At 40.3% G+C, this 21,042-nt stretch overlaps 1 protein-coding gene across 9 annotated transcripts in view; it reads right to left on the reverse strand.

Moving 5' to 3' along the window:
* Positions 1-21,042, reverse strand: part of PTPRZ1 (protein tyrosine phosphatase receptor type Z1) — a 184,648-nt gene that overhangs the window by 64,592 nt on the left and 99,014 nt on the right. For all 9 annotated transcript variants that reach the window (XM_084787565.1, XM_084787564.1, XM_084787563.1 and 6 more), the window contains exons 5-8: positions 18,501-18,596; positions 18,206-18,272; positions 8,755-8,912; positions 8,462-8,612 (exon numbers count right to left, since the gene is read on the reverse strand). In XM_084787565.1, coding sequence (XP_084643691.1) covers positions 8,462-8,612; positions 8,755-8,912; positions 18,206-18,272; positions 18,501-18,596 — 472 coding nt within the window. The remainder of the gene's footprint in view (positions 1-8,461; positions 8,613-8,754; positions 8,913-18,205; positions 18,273-18,500; positions 18,597-21,042) is intronic.

A 21,042-nucleotide genomic window follows, 5' to 3' on the forward strand; every position in this document is an offset into this window, starting at 1 on the left:
AAAATAGAGGTAATTTAGGATATGTTCTAGAGGAAAAAGTCTAACTTACATATATACACTATGATCTCGTCAAAGCATTGACTAAATCTTTTAAATAATGATCTAATTGATTTCATAGATATAATTGTTACTTTGATATAGAATTATGCGATAGCTATGGACTAAGTATTTAATATGAACTAATATTTTGTTTCCTTAATATTGTTCTACTGGTATTAGTTTAGTTATTATTTTTATTTTAGATGACGTGATTATGTAGTGCATATGTCGCTGTGCGGAGCTGTACACACTGAGTGCAGGCAATGGTGAAATCTAGGAAAGAGTGTGACTCACTGTCGCGGGAATTAAAGGTGGCTGTGAGCAGACCTGTGTTGTGCTGGGAACTGAAGCCAGGGCCCCTGCAAGCCTATTTGGCACTCTTACCAGTAGGTTCTCTTAACCACTGAGCCATTTCTCCCGCCCCCATGATTAGTATAATTCTTTTATTAGAAAGATACAAAGTCTACTAAGCCAAGTATCTGGACTGAAAAACAAAAAGTCCTTTTTAGATCAGTATGTATTTAGAGATTAAATACATGCTAGCAAAAATTTAAACAGTAACAGTTACAATTTTCTTGTACAGGCCTCATCAGCTTTCCTGGAAGCACATGCTACATTTCAATTCACTTTCACAAGTTACACTCAGTCTGGATCACAGCTACTCATTATTTCAGCTGAGAAAGGGAACCTGGTTCATGAAGAACATAGAGTTCTAGGCAGTGCTTAGGTGCCATCCGCAGGTGAAGGAGCTCCCACCAGAGCTCCTTTATCAGAGAGTCACGTGTTCTGGATTAAAATTATTTCCAACCTTCCACCCAAGTTGGTTCTGGTTACTATTGACCTGTTCGTGGCGCTGTTGTTCCTGCTGTTGGAAGCACATCCCTGTCGTAGCTTCTAATACTGACATTCAGAAAGCTTCATGTGTCTTTAGTTTCTTAATTCTAGACTTCATTCACAGAGAAATGCACAACAAACCAGAACCAGGTAAACAACTGTCACTTGGACCAAATGGGATTGTGCTCATCAAAAGTCACATATATCCACCTGCCCAAGGTTGTAAAATGTCACATTGAGCTGGCATAATTTATTATATTGTGTGGAAGGACATATACTACACCAAGAAAGAACCAAAAGATTACTAAGCAAAATGAAAGATTACTAGGACAAAATGAAAGAGCTGGGGGAAAAAACAACAAAGAAAAAGATAGCAGAAGAAAGTGGAGGAGAAATACAAGCGATTTTCTTGGTTGTGGCAAATCTCTCTGTTAACCAAGAAAGTTGATGTAGAAGGCACAACTATGTTCCAGTTCCTTTCAAGGTGTGTCCTGAAATGTATGAAGTCAGCCTGGAAGGAGAGGGCATATTCTGAGTTGCATGAACTAAGGCTAAAAATTTGGAAGGGTTAAAAAAATATGGGGTAGGTAGGCTTAGGGGAGTTTTAAAAAGGCTATCACTTGCTGACAGTGACATACTATATATATATATATATATATATATATATATATATATATATATATATATATATATATTTGATGCTCTTCTCTAGGGATTGAGAGCAATTTTACCATAAGTTTCATTTGTGATGTACAGTCTTCTAAGAAAGAAATGATTTTTCTTTTTTCTTTTTTGCTTTCCTGACTATAATTATAGCTAGTGCTATCAACATGTGCCGTTAACAAACGCCGTTTACAACCACTGTCTTTCCAGAAAGAACGTCTGCTAATGTATAATTCATAATGACATTTTTCAGGAAATGGTAGAAAATACCTTGCAGTTCCTGGCTTTATCCTACATGGTTCAGTTTTATTATGCTACAAGGATACACCCAATATGCTCTATGTCTTGAAAATTACACTATATTCTATTGCTTTAATTTTTTAAATTAAATTTATTACAGCACTAGCTAGTAGTTGAAGTGCATTCACAATTCTATAACAAATTATTTCAAACGCTCACCATGCAAATTATGCAACACTCTATTCCTTCACCATGATTCTTGTTTCTTCAGCATATGACACATGAGAACAACAGCAGTCTCTGAGTCTGCAGCTCTCCCTTCTAAAGCACTGTAGTACATTGCAAACTCTAGCTCATTTTGAGTCTCACGGCAGCCCTCTGAGGGGACTATTTTAATTCTTCTCATTTTATACGATATGACATGATGGTCTATACCATCAACAGCTTCATGGTTTTTATATCACCAAGGGCTGGTGCTGAGTCTAGAAGTAAATGCTCTCTGGTCTTTGAAGCTCAACTTGTGCGTCCTCCATGCTTTGTCAAGGCCCTGCTCTCTAGTGGGAGAATCTTGCTAATGTGCTAGGAGCACAGCATGGAAGAGTCTGGTATTCGGGAGGCAGGGAATGCATTTGAACTTTATCTATTTTATACTTGTTTAAACTGCTGTTCATTAAACTTATTGTTTAAAAGGGTAGCTTCTACAGATGCTGAGACACACAGCCAAGTTTCAGAGTGGAGTTCAGGGAGTCTTATGGAAGAACTGGGGGATGGAAGGATCTGGAGGGGACAGGAACTCCATAAGGAGAACAATGGAGTCAACAAATCTGGCCAGGGGAGGGGGGATGGGTGTTGCAGAGACTGATGCACCCACCAAGTGCCATGCATGGTGAGGACCTAGACCCCTGCTCAGATGTAGTAGGTAGGCAGCACAGTCTCCTTGTGGGTCCCATAATTTGGGGAGTAGGGACTACTTCTGACATGGCCTCTGGCCCCCATTCAATGATCACTTCCCCCCGGTGGGGCGGCCTTGCTGGACCACAGAGGAAGAGGATACAGGCAGTCCAGATGAGACTTGATAGGCTGAGGTCTGACGTTAGGGTAGGGGAGCTCCCTGTCTCTGAGGGGAATATAATATGCCTTTTAATGATGTGGAAAGTCTAAGGAGACATTAAAATTTCAGTAGTCATCTCCGAGTGATGACATTAATAGGAATTTTAGTGTCTTCCTTGAGTTTACTCATATTTTCTCCTTAGCAGTGTAACCCATGTAACACCATATCTTCAGATTAAAATTGAAAAAAAAAATCAAAACCCGATTCTACACTCAATAGTTGTTAATTCTGCTCCAAAAACAAGGGAGATGGTGCATTCCTTACCAAAAGAACATCACAGGGATATGATCAGCAAATGAAATAATAATAAATGCTTCCTGAAATGCAAACAGTTGTGGTAGAAAAGGAATCGTTTCAGCTCAGAAGGAATTGCTTCAATTCAGAATACAAGTCCCCCCTCTCAACTGCAGAGAGCAAGTGGCTCACTTTTTTTAGAAGTTCAAAAAGTGCAAAATATTATAGAACGGGAATCTGTAAGATGACTATATAATTATCATCATTTGCTAAGCATACACTATTGTCAAATATAATAATAGTGTTAACTGACTAGGGACAGAGTTCAAACGGGGAAAGACAGGGTGTTCACTGTATCTTTTTCTCAGTCACCAGGGAAATGACTTCTTAATTTTATTATGACACAGATACTGGTTTTAAAATTAGAATCTTTCTTTGAAACTGTCTTTTATCGTGAATCTGAAGCGTATGTTATGCATTTTTGAATACTTTGAACATTTAAATAATTTCAAAAAGCATTAAATAAAGAATGTCGCTTTGCCTTGTCTGGAAATATAAAGTTATGCAGTCTTCTTCTGTGCCTGTGACCAGTAGCACCAGTTCTTTGTAGCCCCAAAGGCTAAGGGACAAGTGAACCTTTACCTACTCTTTAATTCACTCTTTGATTCCTCACTTATCAAGAGATGAGAAGGCTATGCCTGCAGGATGGGGCTGCCCCTTATTCCATGTACAGGTGACAGTGAGATGCAAAAGGTGGAAATCTAGCAAGAAAAGGAGGCAGGTGCATAAATATCCCTGAAGCAAGGCAATGAAAAACAGCCTAGCTGTGAGTGAAGGACCAGGATGGCCCAGCAGAAACGCCATGTCCAGGAATGGAGAACAAGCAAGTTGAGTAAGACAATGGCTGATTCATTGTTGATAAGTCTCACATTAAACCTAAATAATATTAGACTGAATATTAACTGCATGGATGAGACTGATACAACGAGCAGAGCTGGAGTTTGCTAATAGGAAGATTTCATTGCAACCCCAAAAGTCACTGTTTTAAAGTACAAATTGAAGGTTTAAAATGATAAGGAAACAATTTTATTTAAAGAAGAGAAAGAAAGAAGGAAAAAAAGGTGTTCATTAACTTCTATGGCATCTTGATAAATGGGAACCCTTAGCCTGGGCAACCCTGAAGGGGTGGGTCTGGGAGCTGGGAGGTTCTTCCACTGTGGAGAAGCAGAGAACTACAGTAGGATGAAGGAAACAGCTGAGAGCCTGCCAGGGAGGAAGGAGAAGGGGAAAGTCAAATGGCCAGAGGGCCAGCTCCCAGATCTCAATGACACAAAACTATAGAAAAAGCTAAGATTGGCTCCCAAGCTTTGCTTAATCGAAGGGTACCACTGTAATGTTATAACCCACTCAGATAACTGTCTAAACTGTGTGCAGATGTCCATGTGAAATGCTAAGTTGGCTGTTCCTGAGGAATCCTGGGAGAAGTGCTCTGCCGAAAGAGCCTATGGATTTACACTTTATTGTAGATTTCATTTATTTAAAATTTGCATCTGTAGATCCCGCCAATCCATTTCCAATAGTCTCTTTTCCTAGTTAGTTCTGTTACTTTAATTACTTTGGAACAAACTTACAAATATGTGGTAATGATTTCTCTCACAGTGATAACAATGCCGCCACAGAGCAGTGGTATACTGTGATAGCGTGTGTGTGCACAGCTGACAGGACAAGATCGATGTCCACACGTGCTATGTGAGACCTGCCACCTTCCTTGATAACCTTTTCGCATACTCGCTGTAACTTAGGACACCAAGCAGCATGAAGACTGTAGTGCCCTGTACGACCTTAGAATAAACCAAACCCCAAAGGACAATACTTTTTAAAGTTTCATGTTTTTAAGGTCATTGGTTTTATTACAAAACTGTGTTCCTTCCAAAGTGTTACTCAGACTAGACAGATGCTAAGACTCACAGCCAAACTTTGGGCAGAGCACTCGGAGTCCTATGGGGAAGTGGAAAAATAGAAGGACTGGGAGGGACTGATGGAGCTCCAGGAGGAGGCCAACAAAGCCAACAAATCTCGACCCAAGGGGCCCTGCAGAGACTGATGCACCAACCAAGGACCATGCATGGAGAGAACACAGACCCTCTGTTCAGACGTAGGCGATGGGCAGCTCAGTCTCCATGTGGGGCTTCTAGTAAGCTGAGCAGGGGCTATCTCCGACATAGACTCTGGAGTCTGCTATTTGATCATTTTCCGCTGGTGGAGCGGCCTTCCCAGGCCCACAGAGGACGAGGATACAGGAAGTCCTAATGAGACCTGGTAGGCTGGAGTCAGATAATAGGGGATGGGGTCTCTCTCTTTTAGAAGACTAGAGGAGGGGGTTGGGAGGATGAGGAAGGGAGGGTGGGAATGGGAGGAGATGAGGGAGGGGTTACAATTGGGGTGTAATATGAATAAATTATAAAAAATAAGGAAATAAATGAAAAGGGCATTGAAAGGCTTTAAAGTCGGAGACCCCTGAGTTCAAATACTGATGTCACCCCTTTCGAGCTGTGTAAACTGGGACAATCACTTAATGTCAGCTTCCCAAACTGTAAACCATCAAAATGTTGGTCAGCATCAAAGCCTATGAGTGACGGGAGGCTTAAGTACAGCACTCTTTGGTCCAAGGCGAAGTGGCTGTTACACAGTAGTGGGCAGCTACTATTGCCGTTTGTTATTACTACCAAGTGAAATCTTTAACATAATTATGAAAACTCTACTGCCCTACGGTAAATCAGAGCTACTAGTGGGTTACACACTGAACGGCGCGGAGTGTACCAATCCAGCAGCAGTGTGCTTTCAGTAGATGGAAGTTGACTCCTTCAGACCTGCAGTGGCCATTCAGTGACCTGAAGCTTTTCTCTAGAGCAGAATAGATGCAAAGAGGTAAAATATGTAGTTACTGTCATCGTGGGCTTGGAAGGTGATGTGAGAGCCATGCAGTTGCTATAGTCTCATCAGTACAGGGAAGCATTTACTTGGACACACTGCAGAGAGACCAGATGAGCATTATTTACTCTTCCTAGCTATGGTGCCAGCTGATAGGACTCCCATGCCTGGGACTGACGCAGACAGAGTGGGGCTAAGGATCCTATAAGAGATGATGGTCTTTCTGAGTGGGGGGATGCGTTGCTTGAATTTCAGAGAAGGAGCAGTGGGCAAAAGTGTGAGGGCAGCAGAGAGGAGCATGCTGCTTTGGGGAATATCTTCAGTGTGATCTGTGAGACGGGTCTCCCTACTTTGGAGGACCTCGTTCAGTTTTGTGTGAGAAAAGAATCCTTGCTGAAGGAGGCTTAGCTCAGGGTCCCTGAGCAGGAAGCGTGTCCTATGCTAAGTGACACTTTATGATCTTTTTCTGGAGTTTTGATAAAATGTGATTTAAAGTCTAGTGGAAAAAGCAGTCATGTTTTTAATTTGATGTTTTCTTGACTGTATTTTGGAAGAGGAGGTGGTTTACGTTCATTTTACTTTTTCTAATCTATTACCTATTATCGACTATAAAGACTTTTTTGGGGGGCGTTTCTCTTTGTAGCCTTGGCTATCCTGGACTTGCTTTGTAGAACAGGCTGGCCTCAAGCTCACAAAAGTCTGCCTGCCTCTGCCTCCCTGAGTGCTGGGATCACAGGTGTGTGCCATATCTCCCAGCTCTATAAAGACTATTGAAGTATTTGCAGTGGCTATCAGAAATCACCTTCGCCAGGAATCAGATTTATACTGTCATACTAGATATAGTTATTTGAAACTGTTGTCATATTTTTGTTGGATAGCAAACAATTATAAATATATTAAAACAATAAAAGCATGAACATTATGTGGCAAACTAGCCACTGGGCAAAATGTCATCATTTCTACACAGACAGAATTCTGCCTAAAAATAGGCAAGGTTGGATGCTGGCAGAGTTGACAGCCAAACTCGGCCAAGTCCTCAATAGTTCCTGCCTCACAAATATGTCTGTCAGATATATTGGCCCAGAAGGCTGAATATGATGCTCAATGATATAAAGAATTTTGGGTGACTGTTCAGGAACAAACAGGAGCTGACCTGCACTGCTTGTCTACTCAGGTAATTTTATTCCTCTCAAGTCTCTAATGGGGTTGAAGACCAGATAGTTTAGTTTTACAATTAAGCTTAGTTGCTTAGAGGTTAAGATGTTTTTTGGTCTAGATAGATGTTTTACATTGATAATGATGAGATATGATAGATACTGATTTACATTCAGAATTTTAGACTCACCAAGACAAGAAAGATGTTTTCTTCAAGGCTGACAAATACAAATAGTCAAAACACTATGAATGTAACATATATATAATTCCTGATTGTTTCATGGTTCTTCTTGCTGTAGGCAGTTTATTGTATACATATATAATAATATAAATGTATATGTAAAACATTTAACAAAAATGTTTTAAAAGATTAATTTAAAAAGATTGACTATTAAATTAATATTTTCATGATAAAAATTCAAGTGCACGGCAGAGATCAAAGAAGAGAATCTAGCTTGGAAAATCTTAATTCCCCACAATGAAGACCACTTCAACTATTTTTTTATGGATTACTATGGTCTTGTGTAAACAGAAAGTAACAAGCCAGAGATACCTCCAGTTGTGTCCTCTGGCTTTGTCATGGCTTTTGACCCCTGTGTCAGCCACAAAAGGCACAGAACATATTCTAGGAACCTACACATCCACCAGTTTTTCTATTGGTTGGTTGTGACAAAGACAAACTTATTTTACTCCAAGAAAGGAAATGGAGGACATTTTTGTTTATTAATAGTAATTCAGTAAAATGTTTTCAATACCTATTGGGTACTTGATTTTTTTTCCCTTGGAGCTGGCAACACAGGTGTGTGTACCACAATCTCATGTTGGGGTTCAGTTCATGTTTCTGTCTCCAGCTTCAAACCCATGGTCACTCCTGACAGACATGATACCCTAGTATCTGAACACCTCAGTGTCCAATCCCTTTCTTGCAGCTTTTAGTCTAGCAGCTGCTGTAAGGGGAGTGTCTATGCGGCTATGCTACTTATTGGCGTGTGATTTGGAAAACTTGCTTCCACTTACCAGCTCTTATTGTTTCCTCTCACTGGTAAAAAATTCACAGAGGAAGAATGGATTTTTCAAATTCTCATTTGTAGATATGGGAAGCACAACTCAGGGAAGCTAAATTGCTTGCCTACAGCTACGAAAGTTAATGTAAACCTTTCGAAACCTGTAATTTCGTGTGCTTTGTGCCACACCAAAATTACCATCTACTCTGAGTCTTTGAAGGGCATAGAAAAACGATATTTCAATACATACCTGCTTCATGAATCTCTTCCTTTCCAGTGTATGAAGAAAACACCTGCCTGGAAAACTTGTACTGTTGTTCCCGGAAATTGTTTTGTAAGTAATCCATCAACATGACATAGCCAGACTGTTGCATTGTGAGAACTTCACAAAATACAGCCAGCTGGAAAGAAGACCAAACCATTTAACAAGTCGGCTTCAAAAGCTTCAGTAAACGCTTTGAAATGACACTGCACAGGAAAGCTACAATGTAATGCTTTTACAATGGCTTCAAATTACTTCATTATGGGAACCTCCAAGATTACCTGGCTTTCGGAGATGCTAACTGTATCCTTAAAAACAATCCATTCAACAGTGTCCGTGCAGGGAGGCGATGTCAGTGAGCCGTTGTAAATGTAATACTTGTCAGTGGAGTTTGGCAGAAGGTTCTGCAAGATGAATGGATCTAAGGCAGCCTGCTTCCCTAGGAAGGAATAGTACACATCTCAGCTGGAACCTCAAGAGTGGAGCTTGTGAAACAAGGCCTCATTCTTACTTATATATTTAGTTAGAACTGAAATGTAAGATCATTGGATATATGATATACATATATATATATGTATATATATCTCACCCCATAAGTTGTCTTAAATATGTTTATAGGTTGTTAGATGTGTTGTCTTGCAACATAATGCTGAAAAAAAATCTCATATAAAAAAGATAAAGAAATCTACGATTAGTTCAACAGATATCAGCTACATCTTTGAAAAAATTCATTCAAGTTCATGGAATACAAAAACAAAGGAATCTCTATTCTGTCGAAGATTATTTTAAAAAGCCTATAGTGAGCATTGGCTCAAGGGTAACTTACAGAAGACTTCCCCTAAAAATCAAGAACAAGATGAGGGTGTCTCATACCGTCACTTTTCTTGGATATTAAACACATAAGAAAGGAAACAAAACCAAAATGTGACTTAATGCCAGCACCTGGGAGGCCAGGGAGGAGGATCCTGAGGTGGAGGCCTGTGTGGGTTACTTGAGTTACTTGAAAAGGCATGGAAAAGCTGTCAGGATTTATAGGAAGTGATGTCATCACAACTTGTAAACAGCACACGGTTGTGCGTCTGAGGTTCGGGGAGCATCACAGAAGAGGAGGCAGAACGAATTTAAGAGCCAGAATACCAATAAATCAGTTGTGGAAAAAGTCTCCTAAAAATGGCTACACAAGCAAGACTGAAACAATGGCCATATCAATGGATATGTTAATGTGAAAAAAAAAGGAAATTTCACGGGCTCCTACCCATAGGAAAAGAACCTCAGGCAACCAATGAATGAATGCTAGGAGAAAAAAATTAACCTCTCCCAGGATTTAGCTCCCTTAATGTTGTCCAATGAAGAGTGGTCAACCCTGAAAGCCATATACAACAAACAACGAAAGATACTCAGCAGGATATATGTGTGTGTGTGTGTGTGTGTGTGTTACAACCCACAGATCCAAAGAAACAAAGTAACAAGGAGAGTTAATGGGAGGATGCTTGAATCTCATTAAGAAGGGAAATAAAACAGAGGTCATAGACACTGCAAGTGGAGGGAGGGAGGGAGAGAGAGAGGGTGGAGAGGGGGCTGAGGAATCAGGTGTAGGGAGAGTAGGGATGCAGGTAAGAGGGCTGGGAGAGAGAAGGCAAATTAGTGTTGGGGAATGTCTGGGACAAGCTGAAGATCTGGGATGGGGAGGCTCCCGGGAGACACAGGGGTGACTCCAGCTGAGACTCCTAGTGAAGGAGCTGCACCCTATAGCCAGGCAGGACTTCCAGTGGCGGGAGGGGGACACCAACCCAGCACAAAACTCTTGGCCCAAAATATTTCCTATCTATAAGATGTGCAGGGATAAACGATGGAACAGAGATTGAGGGAGTGGCCAACCAATGACTGGTCCAACTGGAAAAGCTGTCAGGATTTATAGGAAGTGATGTCATCACAACTTGTAAACAGCACATGGTGGTGCATCTGTGGTTCGGGGGAGTATCACAGAAGAGGAGGCAGAAAGAGTTTAAGAGCCAGAATACCAACAGGCCAGTTGTGGAAAAAGTCTACTAAAAATGGCTGCACAAACAACCCACCCCATGGGAGAGACCCAACAACCTCTGAAACTATGAGTGGAATTCCGCTATCCTTGCAGACAGGAATATAGCATACCTGCCATCCAGCATATAATGGAAACAGATGCAAAGACCCACAGCTAAACATTAGGAGGAATTCAGGGAGTCTTGGGGGAATAGTTAGGGGAGGGATGAGGGGAGCTGGGGGGCGGTGTCAAGGACAACACAAGAAGACCTGCATAGCCAACTAATCTGGGCCCATGGAGGCTCACAGAGACCCAACCATCAGGCAGAGAGCACGCATGGCTGCCTGGCCCTCAAGTGGGTCTCTAACAATTGGAGCAGGTGACGTGTCCGACTTGGACTCTGCTCCCTCCATCTGGATCCTGTGTCCCTAGGAGGGCTGCCTTGTCTTGCCTCAGTGAAAGAGGAGGCACTTAGTACTGATAAAACTTGCTGTACCTGAGAAGTGGGATGTGGGAAAGGGGTATTGAGAACATGGGTGGGAGGGCGGGAGGGCTGGAGGGGAGGGCTGGAGGGGAGGGCTGGAGGGCTGGAGGGGAGGGCTGGAGGGCTGGAGGGTGGGAGGGTGGGAGGGTGGGAGGGCGGGAGGGCTGGAGGGGAGGGCTGGAGGGTGGGAGGGTGGGAGGGCGGGAGGGCTGGAGGGGAGGGCTGGAGGGGAGGGCTGGAGGGTGGGAGGGTGGGAGGGCTGGAGGGGAGGGCTGGAGGGGAGGGCTGGAGGGTGGGAGGGTGGGAGGGTGGGAGGGGAGGGCTGGAGGGTGGGAGGGTGGGAGGGCTGGAGGGCTGGAGGGGAGGGCTGGAGGGTGGGAGGGTGGGAGGGCTGGAGGGCTGGAGGGGAGGGCTGGAGGGTGGGAGGGTGGGAGGGTGGGAGGGTGGGGCTGGGAGGAGAGAAGGGGGTGGGGTTGCAATTGGGATGTTAAATGAGCAAATAAATAATGAAGAAAAATTATTATTATTTTTTTAAAATGTGGGCCTTTTAAAACAGTACTCAAACTGGCTACCATTTACACAGCAGTTGCAAAAAGAACTGCGGAGTAGTTACTCTGAAAAATATTTTTAAAGAAAGCAGGAGAGTGACAAAACTCTTGGAAAAGTAACTAAGTGATTGTGGTTGGGGAAAATGGAAAATAAGAAAGCCAAAGTGTGTTCCACCCAGCATTCCTTGGACTTTGGATTCTTTTGAATTTCAAAATCAATACCAACAGATGCTCCCTTTTCCTTTGATCTACTGTCCACATATATTAGAACATTTACATTCCTTTAAAATTTTGGAATGTGCAGAAGCACAACAAAATACTATTAATTACAGTTGTAAAAAATCTCAACTATTGTGAAAAGAATAAATAATAAAATGTTACTATTATGGAAATGAGTATGTGTTGTATTCTGAATAAACACTTGTCTTTAAGACATGCTTTAAAGAGTAAAAAATGCAGAAGAATTAAGGGCACAAACACAATCATATTGATAAGTATTTGTAAGGCAAGGAAATTAAGTAAGCTTATCTGCAGATGAAGAACATTTATTATGTTCATAGACAATGTAGAACCAATTTAATACATTTGAAGTGTCTTACGTCTCTTTTCATTTAAAGGTAATATTACTTTTCCCATGTACCACACTTGCATGCTTCAAAATAACATTGAACTAAACATGTATATTGGGAAATTTAAAAAAGACTTCAATTTAATACCCGAACTTAATAAAGTCACTGTACACAATACCAATACAAGGAAAAACTTAACTATATTCCTACATGAGTTTTAAACAACAAAATTACTACTTTTCTGTAACATGATTTTTCTTCTATTCCTTTTCTTTAAAATTTTTTCATGTAATATATTTTGATCATATTCTTTCCCTTTCTTCCTACAACTCCTTCCAGGTTCTTCCTCCCTCCCACCTATGTACTCAACTTCATGTTCTTTCTCTTTCTTCAAAAACAAACAGACAAACACACAAAACCACAACAAAACAACAAAAAGCATAAAACAACAAACAAATGATGGAGTCTATTTTCTGTTAGCCAACTAATCCTAAGTAGGGGACCTGCCCTAGAGTGTGGTTGACGTGCCAGTTTCACGCCACTGAAGAGAACTGATAAGTCCCTTTCCCAGAAGCTGTCAATAGCAAACCCAACATGGTTTAAAATAGCAACACATACAAAATGCAAATAGATCTGTTACTGTTGTATAACATATGCACTGTAATGTATTCTAAAGAGAATGAACAACAACAACAAAAAACCTTTTTAAAAAGTAGAAAGGACCATGTCCTGAGTTTGAAAATTCAGTGTTGTGGTAGAGTGTGAATTTTCCCAAACTGACTTATTAAATCTCAAAAGGGTCTCTCTCTCTCTCTCTCTCTCTCTCTCTCTCTCTCTCTCTCTCTCTCTCTGTGTGTGTGTGTGTGTGTGTGTGTGTGGGTACTGTGTGAGTGTGTGCACTTGTTTGTTGTTGATGCTTATTTGTTTAAGTCAGGGTCTTACTATGTAGCTCTGACTATCCAGAATCCCACGATGTAGACCAGTGCTAGGACTAAAGGTGTGCTCCACTATCTATGCTGTTTATCTGTTAACTGTGATGCTGATTATAAAGTTTAAATAAAAGTCTATAAATCCAATCTTGAACAATAAAAAGCTAGCAAAATGTCATTGTCAGATAGGAAAACTTGCTGATCATATGTGGTTGTAGAAACCATGAGAGCCACATACTTTGTAGATACAGATAAACAGAATAAAGGAGACTAAAGACCCTCACATACACAATCACTTGATTTATAACGGGAATAGTAATAAGTAGTATATAATTTATGGACTTTTCAATAAGCAATACTGTAGTTTAATCAATTCATTCATTCATTCATTGGATGCTAAGGACTGAACACAGTACTTCAAGCATGCCCAGTATGCATTCTGTCATTGTGTAAACCCTCACCTTTAACTCTGTGTTTTAGGTTACAAATACTAATCATTTCTAGATGGATTATAGATTTAAGAGTGTCCTCACTGCTAGAAGTAAACATGGGAAGTGTAAAATGAGCAAAAAAAAAAAAAAAAAAAGAAGAAAAAGATTTTTTTTTAAAAAGTGGGCTTTCTAAACAGTATTCAAACTGGCTACCACTTCCACCACAGTCAGTTACTCATGAAAGGAGATACGATAAAACTTTAAGGATGCCATAATCAAAAGATTAAAAGAAATATTATTTAGGGGTGAGGACCTAGTTCAGTAGTTAAAGTGATTTCCTAGAACAAATGTGAGCCTAGGTTTGATCCTAAGCACTAAATAAAACCAGTGTGACGGTATGTGCTTATAATCTCAGCGCTGTGAAGGTAGAGTCAACAGGATCTGAAACTCAAGGCCAGCCTAAGAGACACAGTGAGTTTGAAGTCAGCCAGGGCTTCAGGAGGCCCTACCTCAAAAAGGAAAGAATCATTTTTTAAGACAGTCAACTCAAAGAATGGAAAATGTATTATGAACATACTATGTAATACATATTGATACATATATAGGCTGGTCTTGTATTTATTTGTGTACGCATATTCTTGCACATGGACTTGGTGCAGATTGGAAAATTCCTATATAATTATGGGTGTGTTTTATTTTTTGTGTCTTCTAACAGTGCTTCTCGAGAGCACCACTTGTTCATCCAGGTCTTTCTGCCACGCCCTTACGTATGTGGGCAGTGATTTGCTGGCTAGCTACACCTCCCTCTTGTATTTCCTCATCTTTCTCACTCCCCTCTCCAGTGCAGTCTTCTGCTCTATCCAGGAGATTTAGTCTATTACCCGGTTCTTCCCGAAGTCAATTTAGTTCATGTGAGGTAGCACTTTATTAGAACAACCCAGGGAGTTCTAAAATAACACCAATGTCACAGATTTCCCATCATCACTAGGAAGAAAACTTCTAGGGGCAGAGCCTGGCCATAAGCATTTTGAAATCTATCCTCAGATGATGCAGACATGGAGTTAAGGTTAAAACCCAGGTAAAAGGATGTGTTTTCAAGATTTTCACCTTTCTGATAACATGGTTCATGGGTACTTGAAAAGCATGGGAGAATGGGGAAATAGAAGGATCCAGAGGGTCCTAGAAACCTACAAGAAGAACATTATGATGGGTGGATCTGGGCCCAGGGGTTCTGCTCAAACGATGGCACCAGCCAAGGACAATATGTGCAGTAAACTTTGAACCCCTACCCAGACCTAGCCAGTGGATAGGACATTCTCCACAGTTGAGTGGAGAGTGGGGTATGACTTTCACACGAACTCTACCAAGAAGAGACTTGATACCCTATGAGCATATACAGGGGAAGGAGGTCCCCCTCAGTCACAGTCATAGGGGAGAGGAGTAGGGGAAAATGGGAGGGAGGGAGGAATGGGAGGATACAAGGGATGGGATAACTATTGAGATGTAATATGAATGAATTAATAAAAAAAAGAAAAAGGAAAGAAAAAATTAAAATCAGGAATCACTCATTGCAGTTTGAGATAAAGGCTAAATCTTACACATAGAAACCCATTTGACTGAATTACACTTCTCCTGGATTAAAAAAAAATCTTATCTTATCCCATTAGAAAGTTTACATTTTGTTTGGCTTAATGGGCTAACAGAGTCTCTGATATGTCCAATATCAAAATGAGAATATCAGACTTAACTGCCAAACTAGGAGGTGGAAAAGCCTATGAGGCCTCAGCCATACACAAAGAACTACAGATAGACTGAGGAGAGTGTGAACAGGAAAGGCGGCCTTCCCCAGAGATGAGCACAGCAGCTGGCTCTCCAGTGTCCAATAGTCAGTCCTGGAAACATACGTGTAGGTAGCATTGTATATACTGAATAGGTTACATTTAGAAAAACATATGTACGTACATATGTTTGCAATGATAATTAGATTAAGCTGTAATATCAAAAATGAAAAGATGATTATCAAAGTTTCAATTCAAATTCTCAGGAAATGATCAGAATTTTCCTGTTTCCTCTGATTCCCATTTTTAAGGCCTGGTGTGTGTGTGTGTGTGTGTGTGTGTGTGTGTGTGTGTGTGTGTGTGTGATTAAACAATCCCAATTTGAATAATAAATGGGCTGAAATTGTTTTATTTTTTACTAAAGATAATTTTTACATCTATCTTATGAAAATGTGATCGTGTCATATACTAATTAAATAAAGAGCCAGACACTGATGCTCTGCTACCCAGGAGAAGACGGCTTGATGCCAGAAGAACTCAAGGCAGGGCAGAGAGGACAAAGGTTTGAGACCTCTGTGGAGATGTGGAGCGCAGAATTTCCTTGGCACATGAACAAACATTAAAGGTAAAGAAGGTTAAGAAGAAAAAAAAAGAAAGTAACATTTTTTTCTCCTTAATACGTAACCCACTCTTCCTTTCCTGGACCTCAGCAGCAAGCGTATTTTCTTGCTGTGGGGTTTAATATTCATGCTCTTTGTTATGGCTGGTACTTGGATGTTTGTCCTAAAGTTCTGTCCTAGATGTCACACAGACCTTTCAATTATGGTACCATCTGATAAAAAAAAAAAAAAGGACTACGTGGTATTTTGTGACTTGGAAAATAATCACAAATTTCATCTGAGTAGCTACATAAGACAGAACCGCATGTGGGCTGGCAGCACTCCGCTAGTGCCCTGTCACTCATCGCCATCACTGATCTCTCAAACACAGCTGATTAACCCACCAACTGGCGAGATCCTTCCATGGGCAGGTAGACAATGAGAGGACGGAAGATGTTGCTTGCCTAGTTGCAGACTAGGAGACCCCTGGATCTGTATACTGAAAAATCCTCAGAAGAAGTTTTGAGGTGGCCCCTTAAATGCCATTTTTGTAAGTAATAGCTGGTCCTCATTCCTCAGCAGCGCTCCCCTAGTGCTTGCCTGTACTGTGGTCCTCGGTCTCCGGGTGCAACTCTGCCTAACATAGAACAGCTGTGGTGAGAGCAAGAGGAGAAAGAACAGGGTCTCAAGAAGAAATGAGCTTTGTCTTTTAGAGAGAAAGGTAGGAGGTGAGCAGCCATGTTTCAGTACGATTTTATATTCTGAGTGATGTTGGTAGTGCTGAGTTGCTTTCAAGTCTCCTTGCTTGGAGAACATGGGTCAAGACTGAGAAGTCTGAGTGCTGTCCAAGAGCCTCTTTGTTTAAGAGTAAAAACTGTGTTCCATCTTCAACATTCCCTATAGCGATAGCTTAGAATTAAGGTTGCTGTACTCTAGGGGATGTTCTAGCTGCCAAAAGAAAGTACAGAAGGTTTGGCCACTTCACAAGTCAGAGTTAATAGACTGATTCTCTTGTCCCAGGAGCTGATGTAAAACATGGAAACACTCTAGGTTTACGTTTCATACACCTTTAAGGAAGTGCTGGAATTCAACCTGCTTCTCTCCCTTCAGCTGGAGAGAATCCACGTTCTGACTGATTGGGGGAAAATTATGGGTGGCTTACAGTATTCAGTGTTGAATTTTGCTTCCAGGTCAGCTGAGGGGGCAGTCAACTGGATTTAGCATGTGATCACAGGAGGCAGGGTGGAGCAGTGGTCTCCTCTGAAGGGGTCTGCACATTCCTGACCTCTGAAAAGTCACATCTGATTCTCAAATATAAGTGACTCAATCCTAGGTTAGTCTTTTGCTCTCAAGAAAGGGGTCTATGTGAGTCTTGTTTCTGGCTTTGGATGTGTTGGTTTTCCAGAAAGGAATCATTTTCATTTTATTGATAAGCAGGCGAGGATTTATATTGTTTGTGTGGGTGATTACTAAAAGTAAAATAGCAACCACAAGTTTTGAGCCTGTCACCAATGTTGTCAAAAGCATTTACTGTGACAGATGACAAAATCCACCTAGGTATCTACCGGGCATAATAATATAAAGCACATTTTATCTTGTTCTATATAAGCATGTACTTTTTTTTTTTTGCAAATATCTTACTTCTTTGAAATACTCATTTGCCAAGAAAACCACCAGAGAATAGATGCCCACTTGAGTAAAATTCTCTTTCACTTCATAAAACACTATTTGTAAAATGAATTGGTTTCATATAGTCTTTAAGGTGGTGTGCAATACAGACTCAAAGTATATGAATGTTTTAAAAGCATAGTGCAGTCAGCTTGTTTTTAAGAATGTATTTACAGGATCTCAGACTCCTTTTTACATTGATATCATATAATTAAAATTTAAATTAACCAATTATTAATTTATTTATTTGATACAGGACCTCCTGGCTGGCTGCCCTGGAACTTGACATATAGACCAAGACTGCCTTGAACTCACAGAGATCTACCTGCCTTGGATTCCCAATGTTAAGATTATGGCATGTGCCACCATGACAGTTTTCATAGCTATTATGGCACAAAATTCTCTGATAGGTGGTTCTTTACTTAGTGAGAAATATATAAAGAAGTCAAGTATGGGACATGAGATACACTCATCTGTAAAGACATCTTCCTCTCCAACTTTCACAAGTCACACTGGACATACTCACAGGAATTCGTATCTTAATCTTTTTTTTTTTTACATTATGATTCTTTTTTAATACATTTTTATTAATTTATACATATTACATCTCAGTTGTTAGCCCATCCCATGTATGATGGCTCAGCCGTTAAAGGCTAGGCTCACAACCAAAAATATAAGAGTTCGTATCTTAATCTTAATAGCTTACCAAAACGACTAACACTCTCAATTCCATCAATAATGGCTTTGTATTCCAAATTTTCTTCGATTCCAACCTGTTAAAGAAGAATGGCATTATAAAAACAGGATCCAACAATTGACTAACTGTTCAACAATAAATTCTACTTGTGTATAAGGCATAGTATGTCCCAAACACTTTTTTTCCAACAGCAAGGTAAAAATAAAACAAATAAAAATAAGGTAACTTTACATTTTACACTATGAAAGGTAAAAAGGAAAATGTCATGATTTACAAAGAGATTAGTTGTAAACATAATAATTACCTCAAACAAAACGGATAAAGCCCTTAATCTCCCTTTTCCTTTAACTGCCTCCTCAAAACTTGGGAATCGGTCTGCATCAAAGCAGTAGACTTGCATCTGTGAATGTAATCATGACAGTATTATTAGGAGGATGTCACAAAAGCCAGTGAAGAGATGTAACAGAGAATCTGACCAATTCAGTAAATTCTACTGAAAGATTCTACAGACTATACAGATCTATATCCTCTGTGTTTTCCAAACAATTTCTCACTTCAGGTATTCTTAGGTAAGTTTGCTATCATTTGTATCATTGGACACAGAAGGAAATATAGAGTATTCCTTAAAATAGCAGAAACTACCTGGGGAACAGGAGCAGTCATTACAGTAACCATTTGATGTAACCTTTGGATGTAACCATTGAATGTAAAACATTAGCAAAGGCCCTTTTAACCATATTGCTTGAATTCTACAGGCCTGGAGCTCTGTTTCTTGAGCGAACATTCCTTTCTTGGTGGCCCATTGTCACAATTTTGGGTATTATCATGGTGTGCTTATTGCTCTGCCACTGAGGTTCTAAAGGTCTTGAATCTAAAGACGCCAAGTGGCTCAAGCTTCCCATTGTAACTTCTCCTGCCGCGAAGCGAGCCCTTGTGATTGTCCACCTCACTCTAGATGCCCAGCCACGACACGCTATACGTCAAGCTTGTGATCCTTGCTCATGGGTTTTAGATCCAGGCAAATTCAGTATCTAACGGTAGAACTCAGGCAAGATTAGACAGCCTCTGAGGACACTCAGGGACTGTTGGTGGACATTACCATGTCCATCAGGTGCTGGACAGTGGCAGTGGCTATGATGTGCCACCAATGCCTTCTCAGAGAGGCTATCTCACCTGACCTCTGACAAATAGCTTTGAGCAAGTTGAAACCAGAAGGGATGGGGGAGGTGGTGGTGGCTTTCCCCTTGTTCTAAAGAAGTGCCCCGGAAAGGTGAACACACACAAAAAAGAAAAGCATGGGAAACTGAAAATATTTTTTTTTATGTCAGTAGATCATTGTTCGGGAAGAGGCTGGAGAAGCCAGGAGTTGTCACACCAAGGAGATATAGGAAGTCACCAGTGCCCTTTGCAAAACAGTCATAAGGGTGGGCTAGGGTAGGGGTGGTGACAGACTGAAGGAGGTTAAGATTGGACAGACTGGTGTAATCACACTTAATAAGCTTTGAAGAAATAATGGTGGTTTGAAGTTGCTTAGTAAAACGTATGAATTTTTTTTCAGAAGACTTATTTTTTTGGGAAGTGGGAAAGAAAGGGATCAAAAGGGGAATAAAGGAAGAAAAAGAAAGGACTGAAGGAAGGAAAAAAGGAATAAAGGAAGGAAGGAAGGAAGGAAGGGTTCTAGGATGCTCCTTTGAGGTCCTGTTTGCACAAATGCATGGCAAATACGTCTAAAGATTTATTTATTGTTATTTTATGTGCATGAGTGTTGTGTCATGGCTCATTTGCCAGCGCATCACATGTAGAAGGTCAGAAAAGGCATTAGCTCCCCTGGAATTAGAGTTACAGATGCTTTTGAGCCACCTTGAGGGTAATGCAAATTGAACCACAGTCTTTTGAAAAAACAGTAAAACCTCTTAACCACTAAGTCAACTCCTCAGACTTGATTTTATGTTTAATTATGTACTTAAGTGTATGTGTATGTCTATGTGAAAGTGAGTGCAGGTGCAGTCAGAGGCCATTAGGGGGAGTTGGAGTCACAGACGATAGGGTTACAGGCACTTAATGAATCATTTGGCATGTGTTGGGAACTAAATTGGGGTCCTTTGCAGGAGCAGCACACAATACCTCAGAGACCTCTCTAGCCTGGAAAACATTTTTAAAAAGCAACAGGGAATAGAAAAAGCAAGCAAGCAAACAAGCCAACAAACAGCCTTTCTAAAAAAAGTATTTTAAAGAAAATATTTATTCAATATTTAGGGCATCCATTCTTTTGTATGTATTTTGATTGCTCAATGCTTTTGTTGTATATAGCTTTTTAAAATGTCATTTAAAAAGTAAGTAATATGGTATGAAAACTTAAATCTTAGAAGTGAGATACTATATATTTAAATAGTTGATTTTTATTTCTTTGACAACATTTAATAAATATGGCTTTCTTCCTGGATAGTTAATAGGTAACCCCTCCTGCTTATAATCCATAATTACTTATCTACATCTTCAAAAGGCCTTTTGGTTCTTTGACAGAATATACCTGGTTTAGTTTTATTTCTGTTATTAACAATTATTCTGAATTATAAAAGTAATACAGTTCCATTGTATTGGATAATTAAGGATTTTTAAAGAAGAAAATAAACACAGAGATTTGCTGTTCAACATTTCACGGTTTCTCTGAATGATTTTAAGGAGTAATAAGTCTATTCCCTCCTTTAATTAACTTCATATAGATGGTACTAGTGTGTCTCTTTCATAGGACAGAAATGAAAGAATAGGCGAATCAAATAGTTTGTATAACATTGTATCATTAAGAGTAGAGTCTGGGCCAATTAACCCAATTTCTTCTGTGTGAT

This window comes from Acomys minous (genome assembly GCF_964271855.1).
Source record: "Acomys minous genome assembly, chromosome: 6".
NCBI classification, from domain to species: Eukaryota; Metazoa; Chordata; class Mammalia; order Rodentia; family Muridae; genus Acomys; species Acomys minous.